Source organism: Zophobas morio, unplaced genomic scaffold (assembly GCF_036711695.1).
Source record: "Zophobas morio isolate AGI-343-1 ecotype UQ-CSIRO unplaced genomic scaffold, CSIRO_AGI_Zmor_V1 ptg000010l, whole genome shotgun sequence".
Taxonomy (NCBI): Eukaryota; Metazoa; Arthropoda; class Insecta; order Coleoptera; family Tenebrionidae; genus Zophobas; species Zophobas morio.
In genome coordinates this window covers 4,587,671-4,615,352 of record NW_026972115.1, presented here as the reverse complement: position 1 = coordinate 4,615,352, position 27,682 = coordinate 4,587,671, and the positions used below count along the sequence as shown (strand labels likewise).

At 41.6% G+C, this 27,682-nt stretch overlaps 7 protein-coding genes across 9 annotated transcripts; 3 read left to right on the top strand and 4 right to left on the bottom strand.

Moving 5' to 3' along the window:
• The first annotated feature begins 3,326 nt into the window (after nt 1-3,326).
• LOC135126214 (small ribosomal subunit protein bS16m) lies at nt 3,327-5,585 on the top strand. 2 transcript variants are annotated; one of them, XM_064052083.1, is made up of 4 exons: nt 3,327-3,540; nt 3,590-3,749; nt 3,796-5,250; nt 5,309-5,585. In XM_064052083.1, the coding sequence occupies exons 1-3, from the start codon at nt 3,427-3,429 to the stop codon at nt 3,906-3,908; spliced, it is 387 nt and encodes a 128-aa protein (XP_063908153.1). In that variant the 5' UTR covers nt 3,327-3,426; the 3' UTR covers nt 3,909-5,250; nt 5,309-5,585. The 2 variants fall into 2 exon arrangements, with proteins under 2 accessions (XP_063908153.1, XP_063908154.1); XM_064052084.1 differs by having other exon boundaries at nt 5,293-5,585.
• On the bottom strand, nt 4,174-4,903 carry LOC135126213 (receptor expression-enhancing protein 5). Its single transcript, XM_064052082.1, has 4 exons — nt 4,774-4,903; nt 4,488-4,720; nt 4,300-4,435; nt 4,174-4,251 (listed from the first exon to the last, which is right to left on the bottom strand). The coding sequence occupies exons 1-4, from the start codon at nt 4,901-4,903 to the stop codon at nt 4,223-4,225; spliced, it is 528 nt and encodes a 175-aa protein (XP_063908152.1). The 3' UTR covers nt 4,174-4,222.
• Nucleotides 5,586-5,591: 6 nt separating the features above from the next.
• LOC135126210 (PX domain-containing protein kinase-like protein) lies at nt 5,592-8,832 on the bottom strand. The gene is made up of 6 exons (XM_064052078.1): nt 8,597-8,832; nt 7,792-8,548; nt 7,503-7,742; nt 7,160-7,452; nt 6,921-7,068; nt 5,592-6,221 (listed from the first exon to the last, which is right to left on the bottom strand). Exons 1-6 carry the CDS (start codon nt 8,696-8,698, stop codon nt 6,067-6,069), a joined length of 1,695 nt encoding a protein of 564 aa, XP_063908148.1. The 5' UTR covers nt 8,699-8,832; the 3' UTR covers nt 5,592-6,066.
• A 300-nt stretch (nt 8,833-9,132) lies between these two features.
• Nucleotides 9,133-11,909, bottom strand: LOC135126209 (uncharacterized). 2 transcript variants are annotated; one of them, XM_064052076.1, is made up of 7 exons: nt 11,683-11,909; nt 10,991-11,260; nt 10,225-10,942; nt 9,863-10,175; nt 9,593-9,814; nt 9,434-9,536; nt 9,133-9,382 (listed from the first exon to the last, which is right to left on the bottom strand). In XM_064052076.1, exons 2-7 carry the CDS (start codon nt 11,251-11,253, stop codon nt 9,154-9,156), a joined length of 1,848 nt encoding a protein of 615 aa, XP_063908146.1. In that variant the 5' UTR covers nt 11,254-11,260; nt 11,683-11,909; the 3' UTR covers nt 9,133-9,153. The 2 variants fall into 2 exon arrangements, with proteins under 2 accessions (XP_063908146.1, XP_063908147.1); XM_064052077.1 differs by having other exon boundaries at nt 10,991-11,257.
• LOC135126207 (proteasome activator complex subunit 4-like) lies at nt 11,377-18,441 on the top strand. The gene is made up of 16 exons (XM_064052075.1): nt 11,377-11,750; nt 12,153-12,293; nt 12,351-12,512; nt 12,559-12,775; nt 12,828-13,456; nt 13,504-13,930; nt 13,980-14,431; nt 14,479-14,727; nt 14,774-14,951; nt 15,004-15,255; nt 15,412-15,917; nt 15,962-16,526; nt 16,578-17,298; nt 17,348-17,784; nt 17,833-18,048; nt 18,096-18,441. The coding sequence occupies exons 1-16, from the start codon at nt 11,542-11,544 to the stop codon at nt 18,228-18,230; spliced, it is 5,496 nt and encodes a 1,831-aa protein (XP_063908145.1). The 5' UTR covers nt 11,377-11,541; the 3' UTR covers nt 18,231-18,441.
• On the bottom strand, nt 18,335-19,776 carry LOC135126212 (DNA-directed RNA polymerases I and III subunit RPAC1). Its single transcript, XM_064052081.1, has 5 exons — nt 19,577-19,776; nt 19,223-19,523; nt 19,056-19,175; nt 18,591-19,004; nt 18,335-18,541 (listed from the first exon to the last, which is right to left on the bottom strand). The coding sequence occupies exons 1-5, from the start codon at nt 19,637-19,639 to the stop codon at nt 18,432-18,434; spliced, it is 1,008 nt and encodes a 335-aa protein (XP_063908151.1). The 5' UTR covers nt 19,640-19,776; the 3' UTR covers nt 18,335-18,431.
• Nucleotides 19,777-19,865: 89 nt separating this feature from the next.
• Nucleotides 19,866-21,661, top strand: LOC135126211 (N-acetylneuraminate lyase A-like). Its single transcript, XM_064052080.1, has 7 exons — nt 19,866-20,081; nt 20,128-20,467; nt 20,513-20,658; nt 20,703-20,871; nt 20,917-21,062; nt 21,111-21,282; nt 21,468-21,661. Exons 1-7 carry the CDS (start codon nt 19,866-19,868, stop codon nt 21,608-21,610), a joined length of 1,332 nt encoding a protein of 443 aa, XP_063908150.1. The 3' UTR covers nt 21,611-21,661.
• The last annotated feature ends 6,021 nt before the right edge of the window (nt 21,662-27,682 follow it).

Sequence of the window (27,682 nt, the reverse complement as noted above, 5' to 3'; positions counted from 1 at the left end):
TACCAAAAAAAAAAATCGAAAAAAGACGCCACTGAGTTTTGAAATTTGAAACTTGAAACTTCAAATCTGACAGCTAATATTTTTATACAATTTAATAAACCAAATTATTCAAGTTCAGGGTTACCAACTCTCTCAATCAATTTTGATGACTCTGACAAAATAAGATTGATTTTGGCAGATGACCTCTCTAAGAAAAAAAAGGGTGGGTGGGCGGGGCTAGTATTTGCTAAGATAAGACTGATCTTGTCAAATAACATACTACTTTATTCAAAAAATATTAGGCACATAATATAAGATACAAATGATTTTGGCAAATAATATACCTTCTAAGAAACTAGAGGGCGGGTGGGCGGGGCTACTACTTGTTAAGACAAGACTGATTTTAGCAAATGATATACCGTCTTAAGAAAATAAAGACTGGTTGGATGGGGATAGTACTTGTTAAGACTGGTTTTGGCCTAGTTATTCCAATTTTCTTGAAATTTTTTGGCACTGGAAGGGTTCACAAAAAATCATTTTGTTGTGGTATTAACCAAATCAAATTTCATATACGAAGTGTTTATAAAAAAAACTAAAACTTAACAATTTTCAAAACCCGCCCTGTATTTTCTTAAAAAGTATGTCTTTTGCCAATATCAGTCTTATCTTAACAAGTACTAACCCCGCCCACCCGCCCTCTATTTTCTTTGCGGATTTGTCATTTGCAAAAATCAGTCTTATCTTGGCTAGTATTAGCCCGCCCACCCGCTCTTTATTTTTTTAGAAGGTACTATTAAATTAAAATTTAATTTAGGCACTGTCATTCTATCATTTATGACAAATCATGTGATTCAAGCTTTACTGTCATTTTGACAAATATTAGCACTTCTCAAAAATCTATTTTGTCAAACGATGTCTTTGATATTATTAATATCCGACACATATGAGACTACTGTCATAAATTAAGGTTATCTAAATAAAGCATATTTTACAAGTTATGTCATTACAGTAACGGTCATTTCTACGGAACCACTCGATAAAAAGTCAAGTTGGTAGCCCTGTCATCTAGTACTTTACGCCGAACGCGGTTGGTAGCGGTAGTTGACATGGCAATCGAAACTAGCACAACACGAATGTTTCGGTTGCCCTCAGCTATGCCTCATTGTATCCCGTGCAGACTGTATGTTCTGTTCATATATTTATTAAAATAAAATATCCACATTGACAATGGAGCTATCTAACCCGTCAAATTTTTGACACATATGTTTTCCCCCAGAAACCCGTCAAGGTCACTTACACCAAACAAATTTTGAAAATTTACACTAGGAAGTGGTTCTATAGAAAAGATCGCGACTTTAGTAAATGACAACTGCCCAATATTTTTTGAATAAAACTATACCTTCTGAGAAAATAAAGGGTGGGTAGACGGTATAGTTTGCCCAGTCCTAATTCGGTTTTATGATAGTACCCCATTGTGTAAAAGTTCATTTTCTTAACAAGAGGTTGCTACGGTCGGTGATGGGACAGTCATAAAGGATTGTTAAGGAAGTTAATTTCTATACATCATAAAACCGAATTAGAACTGGAGAAACTATACTAGTACTTACCAAAATAAGACTGATTTTGGCAAATGACCTACTCTACGAAAATAATGGGTGGGTGGGTTGGCGGGGCTAGTACAGGGTCATCAAAATTGATTGAGAGAGATGGTACCCCCTGTTTTTGTCGTGAAGTTTGTCAACCTTATGACAGATTTGTTTAAGATTATATGGCAATGAATTCAGTGGCGTGACAAAAATTCGAAACTTCAAATCTGACAACTAATATTTTTACCAAAAAAAAAATCGAAAAAAGACGCCACTGAGTTTTGAAATTTGAAACTTGAAACTTCAAATCTGACAGCTAATATTTTTATACAACTTAATAAACCAAATTATTCAAGTTCAGGGTTACCAACTCTCTCAATCAATTTTGATGATTCTGACAAAATAAGACTGATTTTGGCAGATGACCTCTCTAAGAAAACAAAGGGTGGGTGGGCGGGGCTAGTATTTGCTAAGATAAGACTGATATTGCCAAATAACATACTATTTTATTCAAAAAATATTAGGCACTGTTGTTCTATCATGTATGACAAATGATATGTGATTCAAGCTTTACTGCCATTTTGACAAATATTAGTACTTTTCAAAAATCTATTTTGTCAAACGATGTCTTTGATATTATTAATATCCGCCAGATATGACACTACTGTCAGTAAATTAAGGTTATCTAAATAAAGCACATTTTACAAGTTATGACATTAGTACAGTAGCGGTCATTTCTACGGAACCACTCGATAAAAAGTCAAGTTGGTAGCCCTGTCATCTAGTACTTTACGCCGAACGCGGTTGGTAGCGGTAGTTGATATGGCAATCGAAACTAACACAACACGAATGTTTTGGTTGCCCTCAGCTATGCCGTACTGTATCCCCTGCAGACTGTATGTTCTATTCATCTATTTATTAAAATAAAATATCTACATTGACAATGGGGCCATCTAACCTGTCAAATTTTTGACACAAATGTTTCCCCCAGAAACCCGTCAAGGTCACTTACACCAAACAAATTTTGAAAATTTACACTAGGGAGTGGTTCTATAGAAAAGATCGCGACTTTAAATGCTAAGTGCCCAATATTTTTTGAATAAAACTGTACCCTCTAGGAAAATAAAGGGTGGGTAGACGGTATAGTTTGCTCAGTCCTAATTCGGTTTTATGATAGTATCCCATTGTGTAAAAGTTAACTTCCTTAACAAGAAGTTGCTACGGTCGGTGATGGGATTGTTAAGGAAGTTAACTTTTATAAAACCAAATTAGAACTGGGGAAACTATAGTTGTACTTACCAAAATAAGACTGATTTAGGCAGATGACATATTCTCGAAGAAAATAATGGGTGGGTGGGCGGGGCTAGTACTTGCCAAAATAAGATTGATTTAGGCAAATGACCTCTTTAAGAAAATAAAGGGCGGGTCGGCGGGTCATCTTAATTGCTAACATTGAACTGGTATTAGCAAATGGCATATAATAATAACGAAATTTACTGTTTCGCCATTTTTAAAAATGGAACCTTATAACCTTCAATATTTTTCCTTTTTCGAATACAAAATTATGCAAAGAACTGAATCTAATCTACGCATATTTTGCGATTTGATGTAATAAAACATTATTTCATTGCGTTTTTGACTAAACTTTTTTTAAGCACTGGTTTCACTAGGAAAGCAATGACTACTACAATAAAAAAATCGAACGATTTATTTATCGCAGTTTAAATTTCAAAATAAACGCTGACTTTCCGCTCTTGCCTCCGCCACTGGCGCGCCTAACCTTACCCGGCTGCGAATTTCCTAACCTCACATTTCGTTGAATTTTTATTCTCGTCGAAAAAAATCGCCCAAAAGCCAAAACATGTTGGTTCCTTCGAGCGGGACAGGCCAGTACGCGGCGCTGTCGGCAAAAATAATCCGATTCGTTCGTCACGGTTGCACGAATCGACCTTTTTTTCACATTGTTGTTGCAGAGGTAAAACTAAAATTATTGTTAGCGATCTGTTTCAAAACCCTATTTTTAGCGGCGGAGGGAACAGTTTGAACCAGTTATAGAACAAGTAGGGTCCTATGATCCCATGCCAAATGAAAGAAATGAAAAGCTGGTCTCTCTTAATTTAGAACGAATAGCGTATTGGCTTGGAAATGGGGCTGATTGCACCAAGCCAGTCCAGGAATTATTAGGTTGATTGTTGTTGGTTTTTGTATGGGTTTTGGCACGTTTTTGCAGGTTTGTCTGGATTTCTGCCCATACATCCGTTGAGCTACATGGCGGCGTGGAAGAACCGACAAGTGGCTGAGGCAGCAGTTGTGGAGGAGAAACCAGAAGGCGACCATAAATGATTAGTTTAAGTAATACATTGTGTTTTGATTTAAACGTTTATTATGGACCAACAGACAAAGCACAGCACATATTTGAACTTTGCGACAACCTTACAAGAGATCTTAAAATGTGGTGAAATACAAAAATAGTGAGATTCAAATGGAATTTTGTAAAACAAAACCACCCCAAAAAGGCACTAAAATAAGATAAAATGTAATACTATAATTACCTCAAAGGAATTCTAAAAAACACTCCTCGAAAGTCTCAAAAAAAGAAGGTAAAATATTTGAGATATATGTTACTAGGTGATAAACATCCCACAAAAACCCCCTAATTAATCGGACTTGTCCAATAGTTTAGTAGCTGAAAATACACCAGTTATGCTAGGTTCACTTTCATCAACCTTGTTACCTGAATCCTTGGCTTTGGCCAAAACGCTGTCCACCCCACTGTGGTGTTTGAGGAAATAAGGGCGCACTAATTTTCGGTACAAAATCAGCGAGCCATTGAGCTCAGTGGGGATCATAAGCCATATTAAGAAAATGCACTACAAAGTCAAAAAAAATTAAATCAGCAACCCCCATCAATCGCCATTTTACCTTGATGAGCCAGTACAGCGGGAACCACCCCACGATGAGATCCGCGAAGAACTCCATCAACGAAAAAATGGCAAAAACGACCCAGTACGTCAGCCACTTGGTGTCATCATCCTTCTGCTTAGTCTCGATGGCGTGAATCGAGGCATAGGCCGGATACAAGAAACCAACCGAGTTGCAAACCAGCTGCGCCGCGTAACCGAACACCAGCCACAAGCCGGTGAACGCAATCGAGCCTACGTCCACAAAAATCACTTATTCATTCACCAAGATGGACCTTAACCCTTACCTACGAAAACGTATAATCTGTCCACGCCGGTCTTCGCTTCAACCATCGCCAACAAACTAGTCCACGGCTTCGACCCATCGTGCAACGCTTTGTTCAATTCATCCTTAAGTTCAGCTACTCGTCCTGCCATTTCTGTTAAATTTCGGTGACAACACAAAAACAAAGGCCGTTGCGGTGTTCAAGGCCAATTTTAATTTTAGAGGTTGATTGAGGTTATCAGCACAAGCCGCCAACTGAGCCAATTCGTAGACGAAATGTTATCGCTGGACTTGCTAATCTAAGGTTTCGGCGGCCCCCAGTCGAACAGCTGGATGTGTCACCGGTTTATCGCGGCGCCGATAACGACAAATTGGCGTAAAGATAAAATTTATGTGACCTTTCGGGAAATTTATTCGATTTGGTGACAAAACGAAAATCCCTGAATCGAACGAGTCGCCATATTGAATTGGTTACCTAATCTTGCTAGGCAATAATTCGGTAAAATAATTGGAAATGGTAGTCGTGGTAAGGTGATTTTAGTGTGTCTTTGTTGTAGATATGTTTCCTGCGAGAGCTTTAGTTAAGGCTGCCCCTCAAGTGAGGCAAATGTCGGTGCTTTCGGGGCCCCCACGAGTCCGCATTTCCTTGGCGGAAAAAACCGCCCATGGTCTCGTCATCACTGGGGCTATTTTAGCCGTACCATTGTGGGTGCTTGCCAACATCAAGAACTACAGGTCTCACGATTAAGTACCAAGGTGTTAACACAATAGTCTTTTTTGTAATTTATGTTTATTAATTAAATTGTTTAAATAGTAAAATGCCTAAGCGAAAAAGCAAGAGTTTTCTTCCTATTTATTCCTTAACATTGAATAGAAAGAGACAGTTTATTATGATCTGTACACACAAGATAAATCATATCAAGGACACCTGACTAGTTAGTTACATAAATATCATCTCGAATCATAGGTTAAATGCCACAATTTAATTACTTACACAAATACCATTGGCACAGTCAAATACGAATTTGATAAGTCCTAAACACAAGAAAACAATCGAGGGAAGGCACATACATGACATTAAAACAAAGACCAAGCTATCTACTTTATACAGTGTGTGGACCCTTTTAAATTTCATCTAGCTGAATGTCTTGGTGCATTAGTTCATAAATTACATTATTACCAACGACGTACCTAATTGGGATCGAATGCCTTAAAACACAAGTTTTTACAATTACGCTATTCCTTAAAATAACGACGATATAATGCAGTAAGGTATCACATATGTAACATCAAAGTATTCGAACTTAGAGTAAATTTAGTTAACTTTGGTCTTACGCAGGGACGTTTTATTAAAATTACAGATGGCCCCCAGTAATGCCGACCGGTCTTTGCTGGCTTCCGGGGGCGGCGGGCACCCGCTCGATAGTGGCGGCGGGGGAGGGGGCGGAGGAGGCGAGGGGACACTGGAACCTGCAAAAACATCGCTCTTAGCGCGGCCAACACAAAACCAAAGCGTGAAATAAGACTCGGATTTTACGCAAAATGTATCAAGGTGCCTGGGAGAAAACGTCAAAAATCGAGTCGCCATATTGTTTATTTAATCACATTTTATCGTGTCACAGAAAAATTGTGATGTTTTCCGGTAGCGCTTTGGCTAGAGCCCCTCGATTGGGGTTAGCTGCGAGACAGTACCACAGAATGAACGTGATTTCGGGGCCCCCACGCTTCCGCATGACTGCGATGGAAAAAGCGACGCACTTTCTCATCTTCACGGTGGTAATGATATCAGTGCCCTTTTTTTGCCTTGCCAACATCAAGAACTTCAAGCCTCGTGAGCACCCACAATGATTATAAATAACCAACTTTGTGTCGTTCGTTTTCGTTAAATAAATTTTGTTTGTTTCAGAAAAATATTACATTTTTCAGTGCATATAATCCGAGCTTACTAATGAAAATCAGTGCTAAGGTGTTGCAGGATTTGAGGAAAAGAACATTTAGCATGCTACATTGAGAATGCAGATGATTGTACCCTATGTAATAATTCCTTAAAAGCTTCTCAGGCCTAGGAAAAAGCAACGATTTCATTTTTTCATACACGTGAATTGCGACAAGGCGAATTTTTTTTCAGTGCCTTGACCAACTTGTGTTTCAGAGTGATCAGCGCCTCACCTGATATCGAAGGAGGTGTTGCTGTCCCGACAGACGTCGCCGTACTGCTGTTCACACTGTCAGGTCTATCACCATTTACTTTATCATCTTTTTCAGATTTGCTCTTTTGTCTCATTTGTTCCTTGGCGAGCTGACGTTGTTCTTGTTTCTGTGCAACAATACAACACAAAATTATAAAGCGCCATCTATGAGAAAAACCACCACAACGACGCTCAAACGTCAACTTAAAGCGTCCTCACCATTTTCTGTCTTTGCTTCTTCTTCTCCTCCTCAGAACTCATCATTTCTTGCACCTTCACCAACCGCTTCTGGCTCCTCACCATCTTTTGTTCTTCTTTCAGTCTTTCCTCCATTTGCGCACACGTCGCCTTCAGCCGCTCCTTAGTCGAATTCGGGATTTTTAAATGCGCTTTGTCGTCCGGTAGTAAAGTTACCACAACCGAAGAGAAAAATGGATGATTCAATAAAGATTCAATAGTAGGCAGGCCTGATTTACAAGCTTCAGATGAGAGTATTGATTCGAGAACGGATTCTAAAACAACCAAAATTAAATAAAAACTCCCGATTGACGCAAAAAATTACTCAATTGTGAAGAGCAACTGGGAATATTGTCAGCCACACTCTCGTGAAGGGGCGACCCGAAAGTCATTTCATACAGAGTGTGACCGAAGCAGTAGACGTCTACAGCCTGTAAAGTACAAATTTTGCGATGCTGCATGAAATAGGGGCGATAGAACGACGGCACGCCCAAGACGCCGTTCTCTATATCCAACAACTTAACTCTGTCATTATCAACAATGACATTCCCAGTGTGCAAATGACCTGAAACACGACTGTTTAAAAATTTAGCCAAATTGGGTCAGTCGAGTACCGTATGGCAGCCCCTTGTCCATTAAAAATTTCAAACCTTCGAGAATTTGTCTACCATATAAAGCCACATGGCTCGCTTCGAGCGGTTTGTGCCCTTTCGGATTCCCGTACTTTTTTAAAAACGACTGTCGCGGTTTCGAGCCACATATAATATCCCTCAGAGATCCATTTTTGTGGTTGGATCTGACTACAAGGCCCCCGATATCCGTGCACAAGCACAGTTCAATGGAATGTATGAATGGGTGCTGAATCTGATTCAAGCTTTTAAACAAAGCGTGCATATCCTTGTCGTCCAAGTATTTATCCGGACCGTAGTCAGTCCACCCCCCTAAGAGTTCATCCTTCGGTGAAGTTTTACACCTGATTTGATAATAGTGCTTCCTGAGCCGCCACCCTATATCCTCGAGCGGCCCCACAACCTCCCAACCCACTTCTCCACGTAAAGCTAGCGACACATGCTGGAGAGCCAACTCGCCGAACGGCTGGCAATAATTCGCAGGATCCACGAAAGACCGTGCCGGTAGCGACGACACTAAAATCGGATTCATGAGGATGCTGTTTAGATATTTCTGCAGTCCTTGTTGTCTCTCGGTGATAAATTCCGGGTCCATGTTCCCGATGAGCTTCTTTGGTGGTAGCTGGAGAGAGATTCCCGATGTTTGTAGGTAAGTGTGCAACTTGTAGAAGTCATTGTATCGTTTGTACACGCGCCACGTCTTGTCCGGAAAGGGTCCTCTTTGTACTTTTATAACGAATTCCTGGAAGGTATGCGTTATTTGCGGGTTCTTGGAATTTCGGGGTCTTACTGTGTGTCCGTTGACGTTTCGCCAGTTCTCGATTACGCAGCTAAGAGGTTCTGTATCATCTAATACGACCTTCTTGACGGGCTGACGCTCAAATATAGCCATTGAAATGGGTACATTTGCTCACTTTCTCGTTTTAAATCCATTAGATCGTGGGATTTGCCGATTAAAATTCTTTAAATCTCAGACATCCTCTTCGTTGACAAGTTGTCATAATAATGTCAAAGATGTCAAAGGGCGACCTTGGCCAATCCACCGACACAAAAGTTACTGGATTTTGCACCAGTCATTTAATAAGTATTATTCTCGTTTCAGATTTATTTAGCAAATAGAGCCACATTTATCCATAAAATAGTGATGTAGAACAGAAATAGAATGTTTTGCATAATATAAAACTGAAACACCCACAATAACTCAATTTCAAAATTTGTATACGTATGCAACCAACATTACACATACTTCACAAAACTGATAACGTCATAAAATGGGCTTGAACAGGAGTTTGAAACTGGGTAAAAATTAACGAGACACTTTGCCACTTAACTAGAGAAATTTTTCTATTAAATTACGCTCTCTGACACATTCAAATCACCAACAGTCCGCTCTTTAATAGCACGCATTATGTAGGGAATTCTCTCAAAGTCTGGTAAACCTTCCCAAACTTCTAAGTTTACGGGGACCACCTGATACCCCTGTGACTCTAAAACTTTGACATTTAGGTTCGTCGAACTCCTCGCTATCCTATTATTTAAAGTATAACTGAAGTGTCGCAGTCCTAGAATGGCAACTCTGAAACAAAGCAGTTAGAATTTTTGACAACTAGTCATTAACGAGAATTACAGCTGGTTGTCTGGTGGCACTTCAATCTCCTCAATGAACTCAACATCTTCTGGAAAATTCATAGCCACAGGATATCCACCCTTCCTAAAGACTACAGCGTGATCTAAACCAACAATACAAAAATTACAAAATTATTAGATAAACACGAACTTGACCCACCTATTTGGACCCCCGATTTCGAGTGGAGATCCGTTTTGACGTACCCCTCGCCCCCCAAAGCCTTATGCAACGCCGCCTCCAACGGAAACTCCAACGACTGCCTAAAATTCTTCACCAAGGCCTCTGGGTCATACGCTGGTGTTAACAAACAGTTGAACTCGGGCCTAAATAACTTGATAGACTGCCAAACGGTGACGTAATTCTCAAAGTCAGACATAAATTCTAAAAATGACAATGAAAAACTGCGTAATAGACAGTGGCGTAACATACTTCGTTTGCTAAATAACTGCTGCAAAAAACTCGCGTTCAAACATTTGTTTAAAACGTCGAGCTTAAATATGTCTAGGAGGCAAAGCGAAGCGGCGAATTTAATCCAGATTATCTCTTTTCGGTCCGAGTTAGCCACATTTTCCGATCTGGCGATGATATTTTTAACGGTGTCCCAATGCGGTGGTTTGTAGTCGGTCATAGATGTCGCCACTGCAATGCTATAAACGTCTACGGGGTCTGCTTTGGCTAGAACGTCGGGGTTTTCGTGGACTTTCTTGCACATGTAGTCGAGGAGATATTGGTGGAAGAAATTCTAGAAAAAGGGGTTGAAAAAGTGGTTGATTTTTTCGGTAGCGACGTACCAAACGTCCGAACTTTCGTAAGATATAGATTGACTGCTTGAAACCCAGATCTTTATCTATGACGTGGTTGGCGCACGATTCGTAGAACGTTTGGTTGTAAAAGTAGCTGTGTTTTCTGGTAAAGCGCGAGATGAGTTTCGTCAGGGTCGTCTCCATATCGTTGAAACTTAAGTCGTCTAAATGCACAACTAACGAATCGATTGCTTTTTTCATTAATGGTCTAAACATCTCGTGACCTTGCATTTCGCAAACCGACCACACGATACTCCTGGCCGTTTTAACATCAAACTCCGGATGCTCCAACAACGCGCTAACAATTCTTTCAACCGAGTCTTCACTCAGGTTATTTCGCGACGCGAAATACAAATATTCGGCTAAATGAGCCGGATTAGGATAATCCATCTTGACGGGTAGATGAATCTCAAAAACCATTGGAAGCGCGATTTTTAACGCTTCGACCAGAGGCGACGCACCCGCTTGAGACAACAAAAACTCAAGAAAAATGATTTGTTGCAAATTGAGCTGGTTCACGTTGTGTCTGATTAACTGAAGCAACACTTGAAAAATTGTGCTTTCAGCTGAAACCCCTACGTAAGACACTACTTTCAACGCTTCTATGGTGTCCCCGAGCTCGATCCCCGGCGCTTGAGTCCGCAGCTTCCGACACAGTTTCTTAAAGTCTTTGTGAGCTAGAATTTCGTTCGTTGATAGCTCCGAGCTGCAAGAAAACTTTACTTTGGTGCTAAACACACCAGCGTTTACCTACTTTCCGTTCTTCTGTAACGTAAACAACGTCCGCAGCGCCTGCATGATGTGCTTGTTGTTCATGATGTTGTTGTGCTGCGCCACCATCTCCAGCACGGTCCTCGTGTTCGGCGCGCTCTTGAGATTCCCCAATAAGAAATCCGTGGTCGAGGCGAACTTCATCAAGTCTTGATTTTGTTGATTCCGGGCGAAGCTCCCCAGCAATCGCGCCCCGCATAGACTTCGCAGCCGCGCGGTGATCGCCCCCTTGATAGCCTGTGCCATTGTCCTGCTAAAAATAACCCGACTGAAATAAACGTCCTTCGTTCGCGGTTCGAATTTGGCGGCTTGGCGCCGGTTGCTTCCATTGGCTGGCATGAGATGGCAGTTTACGAGCTGCGACCGCATTGGTTGAAAGAGTGCCACTTTGCATGAAACAAATATGTCCGCAAATGACTAGTACAAAACAATAAAAATAGCAAGTTGTTAAACAATCGTGCATTGTTAATCTGTCGTTGTTGTTGTTAGTGCCGTGCTCGTGTGTGTGTTCGACCAACTTCACTAATCCATGCCATGGATGAAGATGTTAACAAAAGACGATATGCGAAACTGGGTTTTAAACCGCAGAAGGAGAACGTTTACAACAAGCTGCTGCCCTACGCCGACAAGCTCGACGAGGAGTCCACGCAGCTGTACGCCAACATCAAAACTAACCTCGTCAAGTCGGTTCTAGCACGTGAAATGAGACCGGGATGCGCCTTATGGACCTCGCGCTTGAACAAGTATGCAGAATGGGATGCTTTCCCTAAATTACACCTTCTTCATCGTCGAGTGCCTTTTTTACACCCGATTTCTTCGTTTTTTCGGGGGTTGAGGGCACTAGGCGAAATGTCAAATGCGGGTTTTGGCAGACTGGCCGAAATGTCAAAATCACGTGACGGGCCAGAGGCGGCGCATCCGCGCCTGAAAAGGGCCAAAACGATTTTTTTCGCCATTTCGTTGCACCCAAATTCCTACGCGCTTTTTGTACTCTTATCGTTACTTTTTTTTACCGCTTATCGTTAACAATGACAACCGCATTTGAGGTTACTATGACAATTCATTTTGTCAAACCTTGACAGACAAAACGTCGATCACGTGACTTGCCATAGGCGGCGCACTCACAACTGGTTTTTGTTTTACAGGTACATAAAAATCTACGGAATGAAATTTTCGAAGGAGGACCACATCGGCTTCATTAAGTTGTTCTACGAAATGCTGACCATACCGGATTTAGAACCTACTAGAATAAATAAGTGTGCGTCAACTCTGACACAATTGCTCAAGTAATCTTTTTTGTTTTTTTTTTTTTTTTCGAACGATAAGATAAACTTTGTTTGTAGAAAGAGGTATTTGATTTCGAGGGATGAGTTGCAGCTTGACTGGCGCCCCCTATACACACTTTGTGTTCGCGTGACTGAGAAAAGCAAAACCGACATAGGGATGTATCGTTGCTTTTCCACTCTCGAAGGAACGATAATGCATGTAATCAGACTGGCCAGGATGTGAGTTCTAGTCTGTCGTTGTGGCGCGAATAATCGAAATTCGTAGATATTTTCCGGCTTCGGCGACTCAAGAGATTTTGGACGAGTTCAGACCCAAGTTGTGTCCAATGAGTAGTCCGACGATTCTTTCAGCCATTCAGTATTTAGAGATTTTCTTGCCCGTTTGTGTTAAGCCAGAGGAAGCACCAGTTAGCTATGAGTTGTGGTTTGAGGAACTTATGACTTTGTGGAATGCTTGTCACAATGCAAGTGCATGGGAAGATGTATGTTTTTTAAAAAGTAGAAATTTTGAATTTTATAATTTGACTCTTGTAGCACATGATGTGGATGATGGCCCGTCTCAGCAGCTTCACCATGGGCTACCTCAACTGGGAGCCCTACATCCCGATGATGTTCGTTCGATTTTCGCGCAGTTTCCAGCTGCCGGTTGCCTACAGACAAAAGCAAACCGGCAAGCAATACAAAATCGAGATTTCGTCGATGGCGATGTGGATCTCTTGTGCCTTAAACGGCGACAAAAACTCCACCTTTTTCCACCTAGAGAAGTTCATGCAGGCGTTAGAATCGTACTACTATCCGGCTAATCTAGGTCGTTGGTCCATGAAACTAAGAGAACTCCTGCGAAAACTCGCCTACTACTTCGTCCAAAGAATCCACTGGGAACGTTTCAAGAAAAAAACCTGGGAGACAAACATTCCAGACCACTACAAGCTCTCAGATCAAGACATAGACCGTTTCGTCAATATTTTAAAACCGTGCCTTGAACAAGCCATGTTTTCACGACAAGGGGGACAGGACATCAGTCTAGCTTTACAATATTTGGGGTCGTTAAGACCGAACCTCATCATACCGATGACTCTGGACAAGCTTTACTCGTCCATGGACAGTCTGACTGAGCCGCACAAGCTGACGTCGTCGATGATGGGCGTGACCGCTGTGGCGAGGTAAGCCACGCCTATCGCACGACGCGTCGCTTCATGATTGGTTGCAGGTACATGGTGCAAGGGGCACGCAGCAACTATCCAGAGGGTTTCACCCACGTGTTGCCCCTCCTCATGGCGCTCCTCCCCGGCATAGACCCAAACGACATCCGAAAATGCTTAGTAACTTTCAATTTCATGGTCCACTTTATCAACATGATACCACTAATCAACTGTTCGGAAGCCAGTACATATCACGACGATCTCACCGAAGAAGAACACATAGTCTGTGAAGCGACTGACGGTTTCGAGGACTTCGTTTTACAATTCTTTGACAGATTGTGTCTGTGGGTGGAGTCTAATTCGTTGGATTTCGTGCGATTGGAGCAAGCCGGGAGCACCAACAACAATAAAAACCGAGCCGAAGTGATCGCCGAGAGCGCCCTCTTTTCGATCATTTCGACAGTTTTGCATCAGTGCTCACCACAAATCTTTACAGTAAGTAACCACGCCCACTTGTTCGAATGTTATTGGTTAACTTTGGCAGGCCGCCCTTAAAAAAGTCTTTAATTTCGTGTGCGACAAAGTCATGGAGATACACGTATCGGGGAAAATGGTCGCCATTATATGTCAAGGGTTTACGAAAGTTAACCCTAAAGAGACTTTAAAACTTTTCATTCCGCACCTGTGTGATATTATTGAAAGATTAATGAACGAAAATCCAAATATAGAAAAAGAGGAACACTTGGATGACGAGTTGCTTTACAATTTACAAATTCTGTCGGAGTTAGTGGACGCCAGGACCGAACTTTTGAATTACTCTGAACGGTTGATGAATATTTTGGATAGGACTTTACACATGAATTCGTTGAGTGGTAGCCAGATGGCGGCACGTATGCTCGAGGTTATGATGACGTCATTGACGTACGTGTTACCGACGGAGTATAGGAGTTGTTCGACGCCTTATAACACACCTGTTAAGGATTTCCTGTCGATACGGTGAGACGTGATTGGTGCTCTTTCGGTTACTCACGACTGGTTTTTAGGGAGTGGGGTAAAGCTCAAAATATTAAAGATCTGAAAATATCCTGGTACGTCCCTGGAGACAAAGAAATAGGTCTGGTTCAGTCACTCATTAACAAATATTTACTGCCGGAGATCGACAAACTGAACAAGTACGCCTCTGGAACTTTGACGTTAAGCAGAGAGGAACTCAGGAGGTCCCTAAAAATAGTAATTTCTATTTTATCTTCTCACCCAGTGTTGCCAATATGGGACGAACCTGCGATTCAATTGTACTCATTTTTACTATTATTTCCACAATTAATGTCAATTTTGTAGAGTGAACTCAGTTCTAGACCCATGGGCTTTTAATTTAATAGTCAGTGACTCGCATGCTGTCAGCATGCCAGATGGTACCAACATTAGGAAAATAATTGCAGACTTGATGCATAAAGTGCAACAGCGCGTCCTAGAAACGGACGAAGGTGACACAAAAAGCATACACAACATAGTCCACGTAAGATTTACTCGTCAATCGGAACACCCCACGTGAACCAATTGATTTTCAGGTTTATAATATTCTTCTGTTTAATAAGTCTCGCGTCCACGATTTCGAATACCAATGGAAAAATTTCCACATAGTGAAAAAACTTCTGGAAGACCGTTTACACCAAAACAAACTCCATTTGCGCCACATTCTCATCAATAGAGTGATGCTGCAGCAAGAATTCAGAATCGAGAGTCGAAGTTGCTCGTTCACGGAGACACACAAACGGATTCTTTTGGATTTGTTCGAACTGAGCGTGTCCCGATATAGTGAAGTAAGTATTGACATTGTCAAGTTGACAACTTTTGAGCACCGCTGACTTTAACGGGCGCCAAATTCAAATCGCGCGGTGTGATTGGCTGCTCAGCAACGACGCGCGTTAGTCAGCGGTTCTCAACAAGTTACACATTTTTGACTGTGATGGATTTAGGTGAGGATTTCCGCTCAATCCAAGCTGTTCTCAGTCGTCTCCTACTTCCCCTACTCCTACACGGTCCTCAATTCACGAATCTTCGAAATCCTGCAACTCGACTCCGAGCAACACCACGAGAAGTTCAAGGGTTGCTTATACATTTTGATTAGTCCGAAAAATACACCAATCGTGGCGCGCCACGACTGGAACTTCATCCGCCAATTGTGGCCGCTTATAATCAAATCCATGCCCTCCGAGAAACCCTCGATCGTCAATTTGATAAACGCGGTGCTCGACGCCGTTAACCGATTTTTCCCCACCATCGCTATCAATTTGGTTTTCCCCCAAAACTGCCTCGACACTGCCAACGTCCTCGCCCAAAACTACCCCAAGTGCGACTTACGTAGCTTCCAGAAGTGCATCGAGGAGAGTGAGAGGGCGCTCCAAGTCAAGTGTCAGAATCGAGCGGTGGCTTATAATGAAACCGTGGACGGGTTACTGGATGCTTGTATAAATGGGAACTTGTGAGTTGGTTTTGGGTGTTGGCTAAACTGATTCGGTTTTTTAGACACTGGAGGTACCACTCTATGGCTGTGACTTTTTTGAAGGTTTTAGTGCATTATGACGTGAAATATAACGTGAGGATTGTCAGATATTTCCTCCAAGCTTTAATTAATGAGTCTATAACGATACGGAAGACGGCTTTAAGGGTGTCTTTGTTTATTTTGATTCAGAATAAACCGAGATTTAAGAAGATTGAGATTAGTCCGTACGGTTTCGGGAGTTGTAAGGGTGGACAGGACAAGTTGAATCCGGGTATTAGGGAAGACAATAAGTGGTTGTTGTATGATAGTAAAACCATTCCAAAGGATGCTGAAGCGTGGGAACAGTCCAGGTTTCTGCATGACCATAGTACGGGTTTTTATGCGTGGCCGAAGAAGTTGGAGATTTATGCGCCTTCTGAGGACCAACCCAACATTGACAAACGATTTTCGAATCTCACTGAAGAGGAACAGGAAATTTATAGTTTCTTCAGTAACGCGGGCAACTTGGAACAGTTCATTAAGTACTTCTCTATGGAAGAGAAAAAGGGAAAGGACCAATTCAACGCATACAAATTCCTTTTGTTTAAGGTAAACACTACCTCAACTCGTTAAATAAAAATTATGATTGAATAATTTCAGAACCTTTTCAAAATCTTCGAAGACAAACTCCTCGACCCGCTCATTCCTCATATCGAGAAGCTCGTCGCCGACAAGAATGAATCGAGTCAGCGCTGCGCCGCCGAGATCATCAGCGGCTTGATTCGCGGCTCCAAGCACTGGAGCTACGACAAAGTCACCAAACTGTGGTCCCTCCTCCTGCCTATTCTGCACACCGCCATCGTCAACATGTGCGGCGAGACTATGACGGACTGGGGTTTGAGTATGGCGATGGCGCTGGATTCGCGCGACCCCAACCGCCACCACTGGATCCTGGAGTTTCTGGTCAACGACCCCCTCTCCGACCAGACGTCGTTCGTGGCTTGCGGCCGCCTCCACATGCTGCACGCCGCCCTCAACCAGCAGACGTGGCGCAACGCCGAGCTGGCGGTGCGTCTGTACGAGTACTTCAAGCAGCACCTGTCGCACCCGTTCCAGAACATCCGCGACAAGATCAGCAGCTGCCTGACGATGATCTTCTCCAAAGATTTGATTTTGCCGAGCGACGAGGAGATGAATCCGCCGAGCATGAAGGGGTTCTTTAGGGAGATCATGCCGACGCTGCACAACTTGTACAGTTATAGCTTGAGTAAAGTGAATGCGAGGGAGGCGGCGGACGCGGCGAAGGTGTCGCAGGAGATGCAGACGCTGACGTTGGATAATGACGAGGCGAGAGAAAACGCGATGAGACTATTCAAACTAGGTGAGTAGTCGCAAAACTCGGGTTATAGTGTCATGATTGTTAATTTTAGTGTCAAAATATGTGACGTCTAGCGTCGTCCGCATGAACTACTCTACGCTTCCGGAGTACTTTGAGGTTCTACCTCTTTGTTGCGTGCTCCAGAGTAACGACACCGACGACGAAGTTGCCCCGATTTGTTCCAATTTACTAGCGGTGTTGGCGTATACTATAACGATAGACCAGGTTATGCCCTCTGCACTCCAGGCTATGCGAAAAGTGGCAACGTGTCCGTTCTGGTCGGCCCGAGCGGTTATAACCGAGTTCATGTCCGGGTTCGTGTTCCACAACATGGCCACCATCATCTCCAAAAAGGAGTGGGTTTTGGATATACAACAAATGGTGCTAGAGCTTTTAGAAGATATACAACCTGAAGTTAGAATAAGCGCTAGTCAAGTTTTAAGCGGACTTTTACACTGCCAGTTTCTTCCAAACCCGGAAGAGCTATTAGTAAGTTGGTGCGTTGTCCCGGATGGCGTTACAGTGTTTGACTTGTAGGCACAATTCAAACAAAAAGCGAAAACCAAAGTAAAGCGGAAAAATAACGACAGTTCAAGTAGCTTGAACCTAGTGAATAACACACTGAGATTTAGACATGCAGGGGTGTTAGGTTTGTGCACGTTTATCAACAGCCATCCATACGATGTACCTGATTATTTGCCCGATATTTTCGGGCAGTTGGGACCGCATCTGAACGACCCACAACCCATTCCGGTACGTACGAATAATTCCAAAATTGTCTCCTATTTTTGTTTTTTCAGACAACAATTCGCAAGACATTAGGCGACTTTAAGCGAACCCACCACGAGAATTGGGAAATCCACAAACTAAAATTCACAGAGGAAGAACTGTTAGTTTTAAGCGATCTCACAGTGCCTCCCAGTTATTACGCGTAGGGCAATAATTTTCCATTTCCAGTCAATTTACAACAAGAATAAAGTAATTTTTTAATTAGAGATAGGTGAAGGAAGGTTCAGGTAGTATTGTTTTACATACACCATTCTGTAGTGTTTATATAAAGATATATTTCATTTCTATTTTTAACCTGTTGATTAAAAGCCATTGTTTTGTGGTTTGATAAAATACAATAAAATCCTTTATACGTGACTTAGTTCATCCAATAGCGAAAGACACTTGTCTTTTAGGATTTTCACAGATTCGGTGAAGATGACGTCGGGTCGGAGCGCCCCCACTGACTCAACGGTAACTATAGAAACCCATGAGACTCACAACAACACAACGAAAAAAATACTTACAAATGAAGTGGTCTTGAATTTTTGTCATAGCCACGGCGTCTTTAAGATCTTCATACCTGAACACGTTTCTGCTACCAGTGTCATACCTAGCGTCATTCACCACAGCATATTGTCTACCTTTTTCGTGTCGGATTGAAATAACGCCGGGTGAAAAACACTTCTGTAGTCTTTCGGCGGCCTCACCTTCCACCTCCCGCAATAATTTTATATCAGGGAGTAATCTATAAAAGGCGGTTGCTACTGGGGAAAATTTGGCATGATCACGACCCACACTTTTCACCGCGATTAATTTTAAGTCCAATTCGTGCCCAGGACGCATTTTTGCTATCAATATATCGGGGTGAATGGGGCCTACGTCAGTCAATCGCTCCTTCTGCTTACCAATAGGCACCCACTTTATGTGTTTTGAGTAAACTATAACCAAATTTCCAACTAAAGTGGGTTAAATTTATAAATAATTCTTACCATTGTTGTTTTTATACATATCTTCAACCCTCAGAGAGTCCTTACTGCTGTCTTTATTATTCGTACACTTGATTTTTAAAGTGAATTCTAATGTATCCTGCTCGGTGCCTTCAGCTGCAGCTAAAAACAACAATGTGACTTGAAGCTTTTATTATTCAGAAACTTACGGTCTGCTTTCATTTCAAATAACCTAGGGTCAGCCTTTAAGGGTATTAATCCCAACCTATGAGCTAAAACCTCGTCTTGAATAATAGAAGTGTTATTCAAAATGTGCACTTTCTCTATAGCCATAGTTGGAACATCACTGAGCATTAACCTCCGAAACGCGTTTGCCAAAAACGGGTGGATCCCTATCAAATCAAATTCGAGTTCGTTCTCGTCGTAGCGAACCATCACAACTCTAAACTTCTTCTTGAAACTCCGTAAACTCCACTTTTCGTCTAAAACTGTAGGCTGTGAAGGCAAGTTCTGGAAATAAGTTTGTAATTAAATAAAAATATAAAAAATCGCGTTAAACGTACCTGTGTGATTTTATGTTCACCCAGAATAACACGGGGCTTTTCATCATTAACCACTCTATCCATTTTTATTAATGTTTTCCGAGTGCTTAAATTACGATCAACATAACCTCGAAAAACTTGAGCATGCAATCACAATATGTCACTAGTGATAGTGCCGCCACACACGACACAAAATTCACTACGTTTGTCACCAGACGTAGTAACTTTTCGCACTTTTTTTTGTTGGCAGCGATTCAACCGACCGTTGAGGTTATGTTCAAACCAAAATATAAATAAACTCATTTAAAAAATGACTAAACCCGAGTCTTCTAAGAAGGAGTCCACCGAAGAAACCGGCACAAAGTCGGAGCCACCAGACGACCCACAAACCAACCCGTCCCCCACCACCGCCAAAGACCTATTCGCAGACTTCGCCCCCGACGAATCCGACAGCAGCGACGACGACAGTGGCAAGAAAAGCGAAAACTACGAGCCGGCGTCGAAAAAACCCAAAGACAGTTCAAAAGTACGCCTCGTCACACTTAAAAATCACACTCACCGTCGCTTTTCAGAAATACATCCCCAAATACAAAAAAGAATGGGAGAGCAAACCCGAACTGAAATCCTGGTTGTCAGAGAGCATCCACGGAAACACCTACTTCTATTGCAAGTTTTGTAAAAAAGACTACCGCTGCGGCATTTCCGACATCCACAAACACATGTCGTCGAAGAAGCACACTTTGCGGGCCACCATGCCCGAGTTCCGGGCGCAGAAATTCAAGTTCAGGGGGCTGCTGTGCCCGGTGTTCACCCCGTTCGTGGCCATGAAGAGCGTAGCGCCTAACGTGAATCTCAAAGCGGTGCCTAAGTACGCCAATTTTTTGTCGGCGTGTGGGGTCAGAGGCATCCTAGGTATGATTTCTGGAGCGCGGGTTTGACATTAATGATGTTTTGTAGTCAATGATGTTGTGGGTGAAGGCATGTCGTTAACCATTCGTGAGAGAATAGATATTGCGGATGCGTGGGCTGACATTTGCGAAAAAACTAATCAGTTTTTGATGGTGCAAATCGGGGGGGCGCCTCTGAAGGACGTCGTTGAATTGGTAAAGTTAGTGAGTGGTTAAACCCAAAACAGATTTTGTTGTAGGCTAAGCATGCCGCCAAGCGGGAAGTGGGGGCTGTGGTGGTGCTCCCGGATTTGTACACAAAACCTAAAAACCACCTGGATCTCATCAAGTACGTCAAGTTGGTGTCGGAATTCACAAGAAATGTACCGATTTTGTATCATCATTATCCGAAATACACGGGGGTTGAAAGTATGGGGTTGAATATTGATTGCTTAAAATAATTGAGGGTTTTAGTTGATATTGGGGCGTTTCTTTTGGATATTATTGGAGAAGTGGATAGTTTTGTGGGGGTGATTTACAGTACAAATGATATTCAACAAAGTATGGCGGCGGCGGCTGTCAATAGAGAGAAGTTCACGATTTTTATGGGGACTGATGAGGTAATTTGGGTTAAGAAAGACATGAGAAGTTGTAGCTTTGTTGTGTAGGGGATTTTAGGTGCCGCTGCCAGTGGTTTCACCTGTATTATGGGAACTAGTCTTAATTTCCTCCCAAAGCTGGTGGAATCAATCTGTGAGGCTGTGCGAGAGGGTAATTTAAAGGCGGCTCAGACGTCACAAAACTTACTCATAAAAACGATAGATGTCGTCTTGAAAGAAGGTAATTTGTAATTTTATCACGGTACTTGAGCATCCGTGTGTGCGCGCCTTTACTTAATTAACACTTGAACCTTATCACACTGTTAATCTATTACGTAAATAGTCATTGATATCCAACTTAATTTAATTTTTGCACAATCGTTGATATGATGAGTCATTGCTTTTCTCCGAAATTCGTCCTTTCAGGAGACTCTATAGCAGCTTTTAAGGCCGCGACGGACATCATTACTGGAACCTGTGGTACCACGACCCGAGAACCTTTACAAACCTTCTGGGACGGTACGATAAAGAAGATGCAAGTGAAGTTGCGCGAGCTAGGCGTCATGTAAATTTTTATAACACCATGATTTTTACAGTCTTAAATAAATTTTAATGCCGTAGTATAATTTTATTATACCTAAACACCATAATCTAGGAACAGCAGCAAGATTTCCATCGGTTTTATTTACTCGGTGTAATCTCTAAATGTAGAGGATGATAATTTTTAAACAACCTGTGAAAAATAAACACGAAGGAACGAAATCTAGTCTGGTTGATTAAGAATGATTATAAAATATCGCACATCAAGTTGGTTCTGAAAAATCTGTCACTACATTAAAAATTGGTCGAAAGTTATTTCGAACCTCCCTCGCTTCTGAAGTACAGTCCATATGCTTCTCTGAAAAATTATAAAATTTGATTTTACGAAATTTTACATTTTCGGTGTAACTTTATGGAGTACAAACTTTAGGTATAGAATCTACTAGTTATAGTGTAATAAAAACGTAAGTTTCACCTTCATAAAAAAAATCAGTTGGGAGCCCTGAGGAGATTTCATATTCTTAAAAAAAAGGACACTTGCCCCCCCGAGAAGGTTTCACATTCTTAAAAAAATACATTTGGGGCCCCCGAGGTTTTACATTTTTAAAAGAGACACTTGGGGCCCCCGAGAAGGTTTCGCATTTTTAGAAAAGAACCGTTGGGACTCCCGAGAAGGTTTCACATTCTTAAAGAAAAAGACATTTGGGGCATCCGAGAAGGTTTCACATTCTTAAAAAAAAAATACATTTGGGGCCCCCGAGAAGGTTTTACATTTTTAAAAAAGCCAGTTGGGACCCCCGAGAAGGTTTCACATTTTAAAAAAAATACATTTGGGGCCCCCGAGAAGGTTTTACATTTTTAAACGAGATACTTGGGACCCCCGAGAAGGTTTCACATTAAAAAGAAAAACGACATTCGAGGCCCCCCAGAAGGTTTCACATTTTTAAAAGAGATACTTGGGACCCCCGAGAAGGTTTCACATTAAAAAAAAAACGACATTTGGGGCCCTGGAGAAGGTTTTACATTTTTCGAAAAGAACCGTTGGGACTCCCGAGAAGGTTTCACATTCTTAAAAAAGTACATTTGGGGCCCCCGAGACGGTTTTTCAATTTAAAAAAAGCCAGTTGGGACTCCCGAGAAGGTTTCACATTAAAAAAATATATATATTTGGGGCCCCCGAGAAGGTTTTACATTTTTAAAAAAGCCAGTTGGGACCCCCGAGGTTTCACATTTTTAAAAGAGACATTTGGGGTCCCCGAGGTTTCACATTCTTAAAAAAATACATTTGGGGCCCCCGAGAAGGTTTTACATTTTTAAAAAAGCCAGTTCGGACCCCGGAGGTTTTACAATTAAAAAAAAAAAAAAAACGACATTTGGGGCCCTGGAGAAGGTTTTACATTTTTAGAAAAGAACCGTTGGGACTCCCGAGAAGGTTTCACATTCTTAAAGAAAAAGACATTTGGGGCCCCCGAGAAGGTTTCACATTCTTAAAAAAGTACATTTGGGGCCCCGGAGAAGGTTTTTCAATTTTAAAAAAGCCAGTTGGGACTCCCGAGAAGGTTTCACATTTAAAAAAAAATACATTTGGGGCCCCCGAGAAGGTATTACATTTTTAAAAAAGCCAGTTGGGACCCCCGAGAAGGTTTCACATTAAAAAAAAAACGACATTTGGGGCCCTGGAGGTTTTACATTTAAAAAAATATATACATTTGGGGCCCCCGAGAAGGTTTTACATTTTTAAAAAAGCCAGTTGGGGCCCCCGAGAAGGTTTCACATTAAAAAAAAACGACATTTGGGGCCCTGGAGAAGGTTTCACATTTTTAGAAAAGAACCGTTGGGACTCCCGAGGTTTCACATTCTTAAAGAAAAAGACATTTGAGGCCCCCGAGAAGGTTTCACATTCTTCAAAAAAAAAATACATTTGGGGCCCCCGAGAAGGTTTTACATTTTTAAAAAAGCCAGTTGGGACCCCCGAGAAGGTTTCACATTAAAAAAAAATACATTTGGGGCCCCCGAGAAGGTTTTACATTTTTAAAAAAGCCAGTTGGGAGCCCCGAGGTTTCACATTAAAAAAAAAACGACATTTGGGGCCCTGGAGGTTTTACATTTTTAGAAAAGAACCGTTGGGACTCCCGAGAAGGTTTCACATTCTTAAAGAAAAAGACATTTGAGGCCCCCGAGAAGGTTTCACATTCTTCAAAAAAAAAATACATTTGGGGCCCCCGAGAAGGTTTTACATTTTTAAAAAAGCCAGTTGGGACCCCCGAGAAGGTTTCACATTAAAAAAAAAATACATTTGGGGCCCCCGAGAAGGTTTTACATTTTTAAAAAAGCCAGTTGGGAGCCCCGAGGTTTCACATTAAAAAAAAAACGACATTTGGGGCCCTGGAGGTTTTACATTTTTAGAAAAGAACCGTTGGGACTCCCGAGAAGGTTTCACATTCTTAAAGAAAAAGACATTTTGGGGCCCCCGAGAAGGTTTTACATTTTTAAAAAAGCCAGTTGGGAGCCCCGAGAAGGTTTCACATTAAAAAAAAACGACATTTGGGGCCCTGGAGGTTTTACATTTTTAGAAAAGAACCGTTGGGACTCCCGAGAAGGTTTCACATTCTTAAAGAAAAAGACATTTGGGGCCCCCGAGAAGGTTTCACATTCTTAAAAAAAAAATACATTTGGGGCCCCCGAGAAGGTTTCACATTCTTAAAAAAAAAAAAATACATTTGGGGCCCCCGAGAAGGTACTACATTTTTAAAAAAGCTAGTTGGGACCCCCGAGAAGGTTTCACATTAAAAAAAAACGACATTTGGGGCCCTGGAGGTTTTACATTTAAAAAAATATATACATTTGGGGCCCCCGAGAAGGTTTCACATTTTAAAAAAAATACATTTGGGGCCCCCGAGAAGGTTTTACATTTTTAAAAAAGCCAGTTGGGAGCCCCGAGAAGGTTTCACATTAAAAAAAAACGACATTTGGGGCCCTGGAGGTTTTACATTTTTAGAAAAGAACCGTTGGGACTCCCGAGAAGGTTTCACATTCTTAAAGAAAAAGACATTTGGGGCCCCCGAGAAGGTTTCACATTCTTAAAGAAAAAGACATTTGGGGCCCCCGAGAAGGTTTCACATTCTTAAAAAAAAAAAAAAATACATTTGGGGCCCCCGAGAAGGTTTTACATTTTTAAAAAAGCCAGTTGGGACCCCCGAGAAGGTTTCACATTTTTAAAAAAAAAACGACATTTGGGGCCCTGGAGGTTTTACATTTAAAAAAATATATACATTTGGGGCCCCCGAGAAGGTTTCACATTTTAAAAAAGATACATTTGGGGCCCCCGAGAAGGTTTTACATTTTTAAAAAAGCCAGTTGGGAGCCCCGAGAAGGTTTCACATTAAAAAAAAACGACATTTGGGGCCCTGGAGGTTTTACATTTTTAGAAAAGAACCGTTGGGACTCCCGAGAAGGTTTCACATTCTTAAAGAAAAAGACATTTGGGGCCCCCGAGAAGGTTTCACATTCTTAAAGAAAAAGACATTTGGGGCCCCCGAGAAGGTTTCACATTCTTAAAAAAAAAAAAAAATACATTTGGGGCCCCCGAGAAGGTTTCACATTTTTAAAAAAAAAACGACATTTGGGGCCCTGGAGGTTTTACATTTAAAAAAATATATACATTTGGGGCCCCCGAGAAGGTTTCACATTTTAAAAAAAATACATTTGGGGCCCCCGAGAAGGTTTTACATTTTTAAAAAAGCCAGTTGGGAGCCCCGAGAAGGTTTCACATTAAAAAAAAACGACATTTGGGGCCCTGGAGGTTTTACATTTTTAGAAAAGAACCGTTGGGACTCCCGAGAAGGTTTCACATTCTTAAAGAAAAAGACATTTGGGGCCCCCGAGAAGGTTTCACATTCTTAAAGAAAAAGACATTTGGGGCCCCCGAGAAGGTTTCACATTCTTAAAAAAAAAAAAATACATTTGGGGCCCCCGAGAAGGTTTTACATTTTTAAAAAAGCCAGTTGGGACCCCCGAGAAGGTTTCACATTTTTAAAAAAATACATTTGGAGCCCCCGAGAAGGTTTTACATTTTTAAAAAAGCCAGTTCGGACCCCGGAGGTTTCACAATTAAAAAAAAAAAAAAAACGACATTTGGGGCCCTGGAGAAGGTTTTACATTTTTAGAAAAGAACCGTTGGGACTCCCGAGAAGGTTTCACATTCTTAAAGAAAAAGACATTTGGGGCCCCCGAGAAGGTTTCACATTCTTAAAAAAGTACATTTGGGGCCCCGGAGAAGGTTTTTCAATTTTAAAAAAGCCAGTTGGGACTCCCGAGAAGGTTTCACATTTAAAAAAAAATACATTTGGGGCCCCCGAGAAGGTATTACATTTTTAAAAAAGCCAGTTGGGACCCCCGAGAAGGTTTCACATTAAAAAAAAAACGACATTTGGGGCCCTGGAGGTTTTACATTTAAAAAAATATATACATTTGGGGCCCCCGAGAAGGTTTTACATTTTTAAAAAAGCCAGTTGGGGCCCCCGAGAAGGTTTCACATTAAAAAAAAACGACATTTGGGGCCCTGGAGAAGGTTTCACATTTTTAGAAAAGAACCGTTGGGACTCCCGAGGTTTCACATTCTTAAAGAAAAAGACATTTGAGGCCCCCGAGAAGGTTTCACATTCTTCAAAAAAAAAATACATTTGGGGCCCCCGAGAAGGTTTTACATTTTTAAAAAAGCCAGTTGGGACCCCCGAGAAGGTTTCACATTAAAAAAAAAATACATTTGGGGCCCCCGAGAAGGTTTTACATTTTTAAAAAAGCCAGTTGGGAGCCCCGAGGTTTCACATTAAAAAAAAAACGACATTTGGGGCCCTGGAGGTTTTACATTTTTAGAAAAGAACCGTTGGGACTCCCGAGAAGGTTTCACATTCTTAAAGAAAAAGACATTTTGGGGCCCCCGAGAAGGTTTTACATTTTTAAAAAAGCCAGTTGGGAGCCCCGAGAAGGTTTCACATTAAAAAAAAACGACATTTGGGGCCCTGGAGGTTTTACATTTTTAGAAAAGAACCGTTGGGACTCCCGAGAAGGTTTCACATTCTTTAAGAAAAAGACATTTTGGGGCCCCCGAGAAGGTTTTACATTTTTAAAAAAGCCAGTTGGGACCCCCGAGAAGGTTTCACATTTTTAAAAAAATACATTTGGAGCCCCCGAGAAGGTTTTACATTTTTAAAAAAGCCAGTTCGGACCCCGGAGGTTTCACAATTAAAAAAAAAAAAAAAACGACATTTGGGGCCCTGGAGAAGGTTTTACATTTTTAGAAAAGAACCGTTGGGACTCCCGAGAAGGTTTCACATTCTTAAAGAAAAAGGCATTTGGGGCCCCCGAGAAGGTTTCACATTCTTAAAAAAGTACATTTGGGGCCCCGGAGAAGGTTTTTCAATTTTAAAAAAGCCAGTTGGGACTCCCGAGAAGGTTTCACATTTAAAAAAAAATACATTTGGGGCCCCCGAGAAGGTATTACATTTTTAAAAAAGCCAGTTGGGACCCCCGAGAAGGTTTCACATTAAAAAAAAAACGACATTTGGGGCCCTGGAGGTTTTACATTTAAAAAAATATATACATTTGGGGCCCCCGAGAAGGTTTTACATTTTTAAAAAAGCCAGTTGGGGCCCCCGAGAAGGTTTCACATTAAAAAAAAACGACATTTGGGGCCCTGGAGAAGGTTTCACATTTTTAGAAAAGAACCGTTGGGACTCCCGAGGTTTCACATTCTTAAAGAAAAAGACATTTGAGGCCCCCGAGAAGGTTTCACATTCTTCAAAAAAAAAATACATTTGGGGCCCCCGAGAAGGTTTTACATTTTTAAAAAAGCCAGTTGGGACCCCCGAGAAGGTTTCACATTAAAAAAAAAACGACATTTGGGGCCCTGGAGGTTTTACATTTTTAGAAAAGAACCGTTGGGACTCCCGAGAAGGTTTCACATTCTTAAAGAAAAAGACATTTGGGGCCCCCGAGAAGGTTTCACATTCTTAAAAAAAAAAATACATTTGGGGCCCCCGAGAAGGTTTCACATTCTTAAAAAAAAAAAAAATACATTTGCGCCCCCGAGAAGGTATTAC

Bases quoted from the DNA above. Each gene is read 5' to 3' on its own strand.
- LOC135126211 (XM_064052080.1), top strand. From the start codon at position 19,866: ATGACTAAACCCGAGTCTTCTAAGAAGGAGTCCACCGAAGAAACCGGC. The intron at 20,872-20,916 runs GTATGGGGTTGA...TGAGGGTTTTAG, and splicing joins GAAATACACGGGGGTTGAAA to TTGATATTGGGGCGTTTCTT. The intron at 21,283-21,467 runs GTAATTTGTAAT...TCGTCCTTTCAG, and splicing joins AGATGTCGTCTTGAAAGAAG to GAGACTCTATAGCAGCTTTT.
- LOC135126209 (XM_064052076.1), bottom strand. From the start codon at position 11,253: ATGGCACAGGCTATCAAGGGGGCGATCACCGCGCGGCTGCGAAGTCTA. The intron at 9,537-9,592 runs GTGGGTCAAGTT...TTGTTGGTTTAG, and splicing joins GAAATCGGGGGTCCAAATAG to ATCACGCTGTAGTCTTTAGG. The intron at 9,383-9,433 runs GTAATTCTCGTT...GCTTTGTTTCAG, and splicing joins GTGCCACCAGACAACCAGCT to AGTTGCCATTCTAGGACTGC.
- LOC135126210 (XM_064052078.1), bottom strand. From the start codon at position 8,698: ATGGCTATATTTGAGCGTCAGCCCGTCAAGAAGGTCGTATTAGATGAT. The intron at 7,743-7,791 runs GTACTCGACTGA...GTCGTGTTTCAG, and splicing joins GGACAAGGGGCTGCCATACG to GTCATTTGCACACTGGGAAT. The intron at 7,069-7,159 runs GTGAGGACGCTT...ATTGTTGCACAG, and splicing joins AGAAGCAAAGACAGAAAATG to AAACAAGAACAACGTCAGCT.
- LOC135126212 (XM_064052081.1), bottom strand. From the start codon at position 19,639: ATGGATAGAGTGGTTAATGATGAAAAGCCCCGTGTTATTCTGGGTGAA. The intron at 19,524-19,576 runs GTACGTTTAACG...ACTTATTTCCAG, and splicing joins GTGAACATAAAATCACACAG to AACTTGCCTTCACAGCCTAC. The intron at 19,176-19,222 runs GTAAGTTTCTGA...TGTTGTTTTTAG, and splicing joins ATTTGAAATGAAAGCAGACC to CTGCAGCTGAAGGCACCGAG.
- LOC135126213 (XM_064052082.1), bottom strand. From the start codon at position 4,903: ATGGCAGGACGAGTAGCTGAACTTAAGGATGAATTGAACAAAGCGTTG. The intron at 4,721-4,773 runs GTAAGGGTTAAG...TTGTGGACGTAG, and splicing joins CAGATTATACGTTTTCGTAG to GCTCGATTGCGTTCACCGGC. The intron at 4,252-4,299 runs GTAACAAGGTTG...GTGTATTTTCAG, and splicing joins GGCCAAAGCCAAGGATTCAG to CTACTAAACTATTGGACAAG.
- LOC135126207 (XM_064052075.1), top strand. From the start codon at position 11,542: ATGGATGAAGATGTTAACAAAAGACGATATGCGAAACTGGGTTTTAAA. The intron at 12,294-12,350 runs GTAATCTTTTTT...CTTTGTTTGTAG, and splicing joins ACTCTGACACAATTGCTCAA to AAAGAGGTATTTGATTTCGA. The intron at 14,432-14,478 runs GTGAGACGTGAT...ACTGGTTTTTAG, and splicing joins AAGGATTTCCTGTCGATACG to GGAGTGGGGTAAAGCTCAAA.
- LOC135126214 (XM_064052083.1), top strand. From the start codon at position 3,427: ATGTTGGTTCCTTCGAGCGGGACAGGCCAGTACGCGGCGCTGTCGGCA. The intron at 3,541-3,589 runs GTAAAACTAAAA...CCCTATTTTTAG, and splicing joins TTCACATTGTTGTTGCAGAG to CGGCGGAGGGAACAGTTTGA. The intron at 3,750-3,795 runs GTTGATTGTTGT...ACGTTTTTGCAG, and splicing joins GCCAGTCCAGGAATTATTAG to GTTTGTCTGGATTTCTGCCC.